General features: G+C 41.3%; 1 protein-coding gene across 2 annotated transcripts; it reads left to right on the forward strand.

Moving 5' to 3' along the window:
* The first annotated feature begins 584 nt into the window (after nt 1-584).
* On the forward strand, nt 585-9,135 carry FAM217B (family with sequence similarity 217 member B). Of its 2 annotated transcripts, XM_008054037.1 has the most exons (4): nt 585-674; nt 2,279-2,390; nt 2,521-2,606; nt 4,929-9,135. In XM_008054037.1, the coding sequence occupies exon 4, from the start codon at nt 4,933-4,935 to the stop codon at nt 6,079-6,081; it is 1,149 nt and encodes a 382-aa protein (XP_008052228.1). In that variant the 5' UTR covers nt 585-674; nt 2,279-2,390; nt 2,521-2,606; nt 4,929-4,932; the 3' UTR covers nt 6,082-9,135. The 2 variants fall into 2 exon arrangements, with proteins under 2 accessions (XP_008052228.1, XP_008052229.1); XM_008054038.1 differs by lacking the exons at nt 585-674; nt 2,521-2,606 and having other exon boundaries at nt 2,343-2,390.
* Nucleotides 9,136-10,720: the final 1,585 nt, after the last annotated feature.

Raw genomic sequence — 10,720 nt, forward strand, 5'->3', positions numbered from 1 at the left:
AATTTTCTTGGAGTTTCTGCCGTCCAGGTCCGAGAGACAGCTGAGGCTCCGCGGGACGGGCTTCCGGGACCCCGGGGTGGCGGACAAGATCGCGGACCTTGGGCCTCTGGACATGGTCCTGCCGGCCGTCGGAAGATGCACACACAGAGCCGAGGGGCAGCTTCCGGGACCCCGCCTGGCTCTCTCAGAGTCCCCGGCCGTGCTCAGGAGCCGCCCGGAACCCACCGTATTAGCAACCTGTAAGGGACCCTTGGGCCCGCTGCGCCCTCCCGGTGGCCACCACCTTGAGTCCTCGCCCGGGTCTTCCGCTTCTTGCAGCTAAGCAAGAGCAACTTGTTTCCAAAAGATGACTTCTTGCTCCGGTGGACAGACCGCCAGGGCAGCGCAGGGTGGCGCCTCTTCCTTGTTGTCATCCGAGGCTCTTGGAGGAGGCTGCCTTCCCGGAGCGCCCCGCCCACCTCCCGGGCCGCAACTCACAGGGCTGCAACTTGCCTCAGTGCGACTTCCCCGCGCCGCCCCGCCCCTGGTGACGCCGCCTGCGGGCGGGCCCCGCCGGCCGGAGCCCAGTCCCGGAGGCCGCGAGCCGCCTCCAGCGCCCCTGCCGCAGCGCGCCGCAGCCCAGGAGGAAGGAAGACTGGCAGCCTCGTCACGTGTCCTCTGCGGTCGCGAAACAGGTCTGATCAATTTGTGTCTGCGTCTGCCAGGGCTGTGCGCCTATCGATCACAGATCGTGTCTGCACAAACGGGACGAGGAAAATGCATGCTGCGTGTCCCTGGATTTTTGGGTTCCTGGGGGAGGGGGAGAAGCCGGCCTTTTCAGGAGCTGGCCCCCAGGCTAATTTTAAGCGTCTCAGCCACTCTTTGGACATGATCAGTGCCACCTGGACCCTTGGCCAGACCCAGGCAGCTTCGCGGTGTGGAGGAGAAGCGTCATGTCAACGCGTCACCCACAATGCCTTGCCGCGCGTAATGGCCAGCGGTTCCCTGGCATGGGGAGGGGTAAGAAGTGCTGCTTCTGCACCAGAGAGGAAGACGAGGAACAAGGGCTAATACCCAGGGATGAACTGTGCAGCTGCCCTTACACAGCCTCTGGCGCTGGGGCAGCATTTCTGTAGCCAGTGTCTCCGGCTTTTGGTATTGTTTCCACACTGGCAAAGCAGCCGGGGAGACCGGGAACCTTTTCTCTACATCCTTAGGGCTCTACAAGTGTTCGTTTCTCTCACCCAGTAACTTGGAGGATTGAATGCTGCGGCCTTTAATGTAGAGTAAAGCTTGCCAGGTGAAATGAAGTGAAAAGGGTGCACGTGCACTTCCTGGAGAGCAGTGTGAGACTAGGCATTCCATTGAGAAGGTTCCTTTTTAATGCCTGGAGGACAGAACAGAAAGAATACCAGACTCATGGAAGACGGTTGGCAAAGAACATTTTTACATCTAAAATGAGCCAAGCCTGATGATGATGATATAATTTGTTAATTGTGAGAGCCCATATGTGATTTTTTATTACCACCATAGATAAACCGACTATAAAGGCTTACATGATTATTGTGGAAAAAATATCCCACCTCTTATCTATTTTACAGAGGCAGAGGATATATAGGAAAGTTTAGTGTTTGGATTCTAGTTGGGGCACTCTTAAGAGACCACCCAAAATGAGAGAGGGAATAACGGCAATCTGTGGAATGGGTCGACAGAATTTCACCAAGAGATAATGCTACATAGTATGAAATATGGACTCACATATAGGAAATATTTTAAGGGACTGCTGTGATAGAAAATGCAGAGGATTGAGGAAGTGTCCTGCCTGGAGTGCAAGCTCCACGAGAACAGGGACGTATGCATAATCTATGCTACTTCTTAGGTATTCCTGTAATTATTTGTTGAATAAATGTCTCAGTGTTGGAATAAGACATGACCTTATTTAGCCTCCCAAGTTTCTTCAACATGTTATTTCCAAGGTGATTAAAGCTGCATGTGTACAGGGAGAGAGAGAAAGGGATGGAATCCATTCATAGTATTTATAATAGTATGATTCTATATTGAATATCTACTGTGATAAATATGCAGAAAAGACAAAACTGTGTCTACTGTGATAATATCTACTGTGATAAGACACTATCTCCCTCCTCCAATATTTCATAGCTCAGAGTACAAATCACTATATGATCACAGACCCATATTTCAATACTATGCAAGTATTTTAAAAAATAAGTAAAAAAACCAACCCAGTACTTCTGGCAGGATTGTTTGCAGTCAATACTGACGGTATTGTTGCTTCTAGTTCTGGTGGTGAGGACTCCTTTCCAAATATAAGAGGAATAAAGAAGTCACCTCCCCAGCTGTCATCATCTTCCACCAGATTGAACAAGAATATTTTGAGCACTACAGAGAAGGTGATGTAAACTAAGAAGAAAAATCTTTCTTAGATTTGTTCTGGTTTCTTAGATTTGTTTGACGTGTGTGTGTGTGTGTGTGTGTGTGTGCGCGCGCACAGTATTTATTACTGCATGCCTATTTTTTTAGACAGTCCATCAAACCCTAGATGATGATCAGCCATGTGATTTTTTCAAGAAAAGGAATAGGGTGAATGAATCTCATCAGAAGAGCAGGTAAATGGTTTTAGTATAATCGTTTTATCTTGCAGAAGGCACATTATCTCACTTCTCAGACTGATTATATGAACTGGAAAAATATATCTATAGATAAGAAACATACACTTATATTTTCTATCTAGCAGAAATTAGCAGAAAAGTGGTTTTAAGCATTACTCTTAGTCCAGAGGTCATAATTCCAGGTCATAATTCTTACAGTGTTAGCAGAGTTTATAATTATGAGCAAGTCCCTTAATCAATTTTCTGTGTGAGTTCCTTTTGCTACAAAAGAATACAGATAATAATTAACTTTTATGGATGTACATTGACATGTAGGAAGAAACAAAATTTTAGTTGTGTTAGTTATGGATTCTGAATAATGGACATTCTTTCACTTTTTTCATTCATTCATTCAACATTTTTTGAGCACACATGCTGTTGGCAATGATTTAACATCCTCTGTATTTATTAATTAAAAAGTAGCACATATTCAAATAATTGCTTAGTTTGGTTGAAACCACTGGGCAAGTGAACCACTGAGGTTTCTAGAAAGGATGTTTACCACCCTTTTCTGTTCATCCTAAATGACTTATATTACAGAGAAGTATTATTAACCTTAGTCAAATGCTATGTTCTTGGTAAATATATTGAAAAGAAGATATTTTCAACTCTGATGTGAGATTCTGCCTCAAAATAAATAACCCCAGAAAGAATAAGTTACTATAGCAGTCATGCACACAGCATTCATTATTTCCCTCTATCTGCCATTCACAAATAGCACTGACCCTATGTTTTCATTCATATTATGTTATAAGGTATTGTTTTATTTCTATTATTTAAACACAGTTTTCCCAAGTGTGTTACCGGTTTGAAAACATTTTAATAAGCTTTTGGTTTAAGATACAGGTTGTGACCCGCCTGGGCAGGTGAGACCTCATCTCTACAATAAATCAAAAAATTAGCCGGGCGTGGTAGCATGTGCCTATAATTCTGGCTACTCGGAAAGCTGAGGTGGAAGGATCGCCGGAGCCCAGCAGGTCAAGGCTGTGATGGCCGGGAGCGGCCACTGCACTCCAGTCTGGGTGACAGAGTGAGACTCCAACTCAAAAAAAAAAAAGATACAGGTTGTATGTGCTACACTTTCATGTATTAAAGTTTTAGTCATCTCACAGTCACCACTAATCAGTGATTAAACTCTGTAAAACTTGCATTTTGTATCATATTTACATCTAATCTAAAATAGACATATTAAACAAAATTGGATGCTTTTGGATGTTATTAAACACTGTTGATCATTAACAGAACAGATTGAGAGTTCTGTGGCAAATTCTTTCCAAATTAATGGTTTTTTAAAGTACACGTAATTGCTCTAAAAATTTTTTTTTTTTTTTTGAGCTGGAGTCTCACTCTGTCGCCCAGACTGGAGTGCAGTGGTCGCTCCCGGCCACCGCAGCCTTGACCTGCTGGGCTCCGGTGATCCTTCCGCCTCAGCCTTCCAAGTAACTGGAACTACAGGGGCACGCTACCACACCCGGCTAATTTTTTGATTTATTATAGAGATGAGGCCTTGCCTGCCCAGGTGGGTCTCGAACAATCCACTCAGGCTCAGTGGATTGGGCTCAGTGGAATGGACTCAGGCAATCCACTCACCTCAGCCTCCCAAAGGCGCGGGATTACAGGCTGAGCCACCAAGCCTGGCTCCTCTAAAATTATAAAACAAACACTTTGAGAAATGTTTTTTGCCTAAATGTTAATATTTAATTAAAAAGCAGAATCCATGCATTCACTTTTGGCACATGCATTATGTAATGTTTCTTTTCTTTTCTTTTTTTTTTTTTTTGAGTTAGAGTCTCAGTCTGTTGCTCAGGCTGGAGTGCAGTGACACACTAACAGCCATCCCAGTGATGACCTACTGAGCTCTAGCAATTCTTCCGCCTCAGCCTTCCAAGTAGCCTAGCTGGAATTACAGGCGCATGCTACCATGCCCAGCTAGTTTTATTATTATTATTATTATTATTATTATTATTAATTTAGAGACAAGGTCTCACCAAGTTGCCTTGGTTGGTCTCGAACCCTTAGGCTTAGGCAATCCACTCACTTTGGCCTCCAAAGTGCTGGGATTACAGGCTGAACCATCGAGCCCGGCCATAACGTTCCTTAGAGTATTACACATGGAAAAACGTTTCATAAAACTTCTGTAAAGAGTTTGGAAGCTTTACGTTTGCTAATGCCTTGTAATGGCTGGGAAAAAGTACAACTAGAGGATTCTTTTTGTTTGTTTAATCATAGCCAAACCATTTTTGTCTAATGTAGTAAGAATTGCAGTTTTATTTTTCACAGCAATATGAATGCTGGCCCATCTTGGAATAAAGTGCAACATTCAAAGAACTCTTCAGGAAAAAGGCAGAGCAAATCCCAAGTGCCCCACATTTCTTCCCAGCTGAGAAGCAGTCTCACCGGTGTTTCCCTGCCAACTGGAGATAAACTTAAAGAAAGCATTTCCCCAGAAGGAAAACCCGAAAGGAGTTTACTCAGTTCCAGGTGTCAGGGAGCCTCGGGGAACAAATTGTTTCTTGATTTTCAGTCCATGAAAATTATTAAAGAAGATGCTGATGAGGACAGTGCAAGTGATCTCTCGGATTCGGAAAGAATTCCCATTCCTCCGTCTCCCCTCACACCTCCGGATCTTAATCTTCGAGCTGAAGAAATTGATCCAGTTTACTTTGACCTTCATCCAGGTCAGGGTCAAGCGAAGCCTGAATACTGTTATCCTGATTTCCTTCCACCCCCTTTTAGCTCCTGGGACTTGCGGGATATGGCCCTGCTTCTGAACACAGAGCACAGAACCGAAGCTGGGCCACAGGCAGGAGGACTCCTGGGGAAGTTTATCGACAGACTCATTCAGCTCGAGTGGTTGCAGATTCAGACTGTCCAGTGTGAAAAAGCAAAGGGGGCCAAAGTCAGGCCTCCCACTGCCGCTGGGGCCTCCGTGGCCCTGAAAAGCCCTGGGAGAAGTAAGCTGATTGCTAATGCTCTGTCGAAACCGCTACTTCACCAGGAAGGGGCTTCGAAGTCAGGCCCTTCCCGAAAGAAAGAGTTTCACCATGAAGTCCATCCATCGTATTACACATTTGAGAATTTCCCCAAAACCACTGATATGCTGGCTACTAGCAGATTATGTTATCAGAAGCAAGCCCTTGAAATGAGGACGGAAGAAAAGAAAAAGAAATCAAGTAAGAGTACCAAGCTGCAGCGCTGGGATCTGTCCTGCAGTGACAGCAGCTCTAAGATGGAAACTAGTGGCAACATTCGGATCCCCAAGCAGGCAACCATGATTCTGGACCCAGCTGATTCCTATAAGACCCCCAAAACACAAGTGCATGCACATCTTAAGAAAAAGGGAAAGGCAGAAAGCTGTGGTCATGCCACCATATCCAGTGAGAAAAAACTCAAAACAAATGGAGTCAAACAAAACACATATAAGCTAAAATAATATCCGAACAGTGAATTGCCAAGATCTGCGGATACCTGAGTATTAGAGCTCTTCCAAAAGTTCCACTGCGTTGAATTTTAAGGGATGTTATATTTACATTTAAGTAGTTGATTGGCTCTTTTGTCCACCCTCCGCCCCCACCCCCCACTTCCGGCTCCTGTAGAATTATTTTCAAAGAGTGGTGTCTTTCAGTAAGCTCTTCTTTGTATTGACAGTCTTAGGCAAATGAGAGCCCTTTAGATAAAAGTCAACAATGTGCCATATGAAACAATTCACCAAAACTTCTGAAATAGTAGCCAGCCCATGGAGGACAGACAGTGGTGTGAGCTTTCCGTGTTCACTTGCACATAAGCATATACAGTGGTGCATACTGTCTTATAGTGGTGTGGAATCCCAAATATTCAAGATAAGGCCCTTCTTGCCACACCCTCTTGCTTTTTAATAAGCTATTCAAGCAGAATTTCTGTTCATTTTACCCTTAGGAGAAGCATTAGTTCTTCCTTATGTTGGGCAGTACATGAGTTTCTATTTTGAGCAGTCATTTATCACTAAGCTGCTTGCTCTTTAGAGACATTGGAACCTTGTACTTTAATACATTTTCTCCAACATGAGTGTTACAAAAGACAGAAATTTTCAATTTAGAGGTGGTGGTGAAGTCCATCTTAGAGTTCTCTAAACTGAAGTTAAAATGATTTAGAAATTTAGTGGGTTTAAGCATGAGTATTGCTGTTTGGTGGGGCTAAGAATGAAATATTTGACACTCTAGAATTGCTGGCATGCAAAGCGCTTTCTCCAGAGACATGTCATGGGAAAATCACATTTTAGAATTTGTAAATGAAGGGCCTTCTATAAGATAAAAACACATGGAACCACTGTGAATGTAATCTTTATTAAGTTACTGATTTGGGACCCAAATCCTGTTGTCCTTAGTCAAAAATAATGATCTGTTTTAGTTTGCAGGAACAGGATTTTATAATTTTGCGTGAAGGTCAGGAGCAGGAGAGGACACCATCCAATGTGGAGGGGAGTAGGATGTGAGTGTTTTGAACACCCTATCTGGTCTCATGGCTTCCTGGCTCCCCTAAAAGTTTATTTAACTGCAGCTAAATAACATCTATTTTTTTCCTATAAATTTGCTGTGAGCTTTCTGTCATTTGTGCAGTGTGTTTTAATGCCTGTAGTTGATTTTATCCCTGTAAACAATTATTGTATTTGTTTTTTACATACATGTTTCTGTTTTTTTCACCTTTGGGGCAAATGAAAAACTTGACATTTTTTATTTGAAAATATATAATGGCTTGCAAGCTTTTTACACAGCGGTAAGTATCATCAAAAACAGCATAAGGTCACAGTGTAGTTATAATTAAAACCATGTGCAAAGATTAGATTTTAAGATCTTTTAAAATTTGATTTTAATTATACTAAGAAATATATGAGCATATTTTATGGAAGCCTTTTTCTTTTAGGACTTTATTTTCAGATTTGTCCTGTTACCCTCTTGTGTCTTTATCTCACACCAACATACATGAGAAAGCATGCTCTTACGCTAAGATCTGAAATCTTTATATGAACAAGAGATGTAAGTATAGTAATTGCTACTTCCATAGTCCTCAGATGTGCTATAACTATTGTACTCGGCGTATGTTTTGTATTTGGAAAGCATAGCACTCCTCTTAGTTTTTGTGAGGTTACTTTTGTCCTTTGCCTGCCTTGTTGCTTGTGAGCACAGATTAGTCCATTATCCATGGCTGGGGCCTCACTTACAATTCTTCCTCTGTTAGATTTTGATGTAGCTCTTTATGAAGTCTCATGGCCAGCAAATAGCCATAAGCATGCTTTTATATACACGAGTATTCACTCCTCATAATGTTAAAGGGATGATGCTGCGTTGCTGCCTTTCCCTGTGACACACCTATGTGAGTACTCTTAGAAACCTTGAACGGTTGAGAGCGAAGGGGCTTACTTCTCCTTGCTGTGTGTATCTCAGTTGAAGACCATCATGATTAAGAAATTTAGAGGTAATGCCTCATTCGTTTGTTCCTAGCCCTTTTAACTGAAGTTGATTTCATAATTTGGAGAATAGTCGTAACTTCATGTGTTCAAACCATTTTAAAAGTGACTTTTCTTGTTTCCTTTTTCTGCCTCAGGTTGTTGATTTTGGCCAGTATTATTCTGATCGGATCAGAGCTCTTAATGAATAGCATTAAGTTTTTAAAAGTTAGCTTTATTACAGAATTGACATAAGCACAATTTTAGTTTTATGGTTTCTGATGCACATATCTAACCCATCTTAATGAACTGAATAAATGCTGCAGGTAAGATCTTGCTGTTTTCAAGTAGACAGCATTGGAAATTGAATCATAAACTCGTTCAGTTCATCTAGTTTAAACCATTAAATGTCCTGCTAGTCTAGTGACACAAGTTGTCGTATTTCCAAGAAGTGCCTCTCATTTACATATACCCTACATTTCAACCAATTAAAACAGTCCAAGATTATTTTTAAAAATACAAGAAAAAATATTTCAGGCTTAGACTCATTTAGTAGAAAAAATCACAAAGTACAAAAATGAACTATAAAAACTTATCAGTATTTGCTACGATTGTTGAGGTCTCCTCTTTTCCAAGTCTTTAATGACTGAATGGGCTATAGGCTTGTAGCAAACTTGGACTTGGGAGAATTGGTGGCCTATGATAAAAGCGATGGGGGAGAGGATAGCACTGGTCTTGTGACACCTAATAGCTCAAAGGAAAACGGCTTGCAGTTCTTGGGGCTATGAGGTTACTTCCAGGAAAACATAAGAATTTCTACCTTATGTGATAGAAATATTGTCTGTTTCCTCCTTCCTTTATGTTCATCTACTTGAATAGCTACAAAACAACATAAAACTTGGTGGTACTGCATTTCAAGGTAATTCAGAAGCAGTGTTTATTATTTATTTATGCACAAGTCTGGGACACCATTCAAAATGGCCTGAAAATATTCAGCATGTTTGTTATTTGCTGTTATATGATTGTATGTTTGGTTTTATATGCAATAAAACAGAATTCATGTAAGTTTTTGTGAACTTGGAGTTCTCCTTCCTTGAGATGAATTAAAAGCAACACAATATTGTCTGGATTTTTCTGGTATTGTTTTGTTTTGCATCTCCCTTTTTTTTTATTTGAGATAGGGTCTCACTCTATCAACCAGGCTGGAGTATAGTGACATGGTCATGCTCACTGCAGCCTCAACTTTCTGGGGTCAAGCAATCTTCCTGTCTCAGCAGGAAGTCCAGAATAGCTGGGACTATAGGCAAATGCCACCATGCCCTGCTAATTTTCTTTTCTTTCTTTTTTTTTTTTTAGTAGAGATGGGATCTCACTTGTTGCCCAGGCCGGTCTCATACTCTTAGCCTAAATTAGTCCTCCTTCCTGGGCCTCCCAAAGTGCTGGGATTACAGGCATGAGCCACCTTGCCTTGCCTATGCAGGTCTGTTCTGAAGTGTGTCTTTATTTTCTCCCTGATTATTTCAAATAAATACTTGGATGAAATTCTTTCCAACTCCTGTCTTAATACCAAGTGGCATATGTAAACTAAGCACACTTTAACATCACTTGATATATCTGAGAAGCATTGCTGTGAATTTCTTGAGTCCCTGTTTCCCTTATTACCCCTGCCCCCCCCCCCCCACCAAAAGGTATTGAGGAGTAGTTAGAGGAGCAGGATGCAAATTTGGTAAGTATAAAATTAAGGTAACATGGGAAATAATGAGTTTGCACCTTAATGTTCATATCCGGAAGTGAGTAGGTCTCTTTCGAGGAAGTGGCCTGGTCAGGAGACAGCAGTTTTGAGCAGCACTCGCTGTAAAGCATAGTGAAATGCCCTTGGCTCCTCTTTCTAATCCCACCTTTAACAATGAGGTACATTCCTTTGAGTTTACCAAATTGTGGCAGAAGTGTTTTGGGGTTTAAAAAATAATTTTTTGGTATGGTTTGAAAATTAACCATGGTGGAGATTTTTAATCTTTTTGGGGGAGAATGGGCAGGCTGTACAAGAAATGCTGTTATTTTTGGGTATTGCTATTTTCTTAGCCACAAGGTGGCGACTAAACCCTTTCAGAGAGCAGTGAATTTGTCCAGCGAGTGCCTTCTAATCAAATATAAAGGTTTTTAGAGAAAAGGATTGTTTGACTTCAGACCAAAGCATGCTCTTTATTTAGCTTCATTCTACCATTAGAGAATTAAATGGTTTATTATATGTAGTTAGGTGCTGTTGGAAGATTTTTTTTGATTCATTGAACATTACCATATCATAAAACACTGTATCTAGCATAAAATAATGTTCAATTAAGTAATATAAATCATTAATTTATTAAAAACTTCATAGAGATCTCTGTTCATAAAATGCAATTTGAATAGCTATCCTCAGAAATTTAGTATTTAAAGTATTATCTGTAATAACACTGGGAAATATATATGGAATTTTAAAAAATGGGATAGTCATGAATATAATGATCTGAGCTGAAATATTTTAAAGAAAACTAATAATGCATATTTAATTCTATACTACATTAAGCTAGTACAATTTTATGCCTTGCTACTCAAATCGTGAGCCCTCCCCAGGTCTGTTGAGTCAAAAATCTGAATTTTAAGGAGATCT

Source organism: Carlito syrichta, unplaced genomic scaffold, assembly GCF_000164805.1.
Source record: "Carlito syrichta isolate Samal-C Ts95f unplaced genomic scaffold, Tarsius_syrichta-2.0.1 Scaffold288975, whole genome shotgun sequence".
Lineage (NCBI taxonomy): Eukaryota > Metazoa > Chordata > Mammalia > Primates > Tarsiidae > Carlito > Carlito syrichta.

What these genes read in the sequence shown, in the direction of transcription:
- FAM217B (XM_008054037.1), top strand. Translation starts at nt 4,933, where the DNA reads ATGAATGCTGGCCCATCTTGGAATAAAGTGCAACATTCAAAGAACTCT.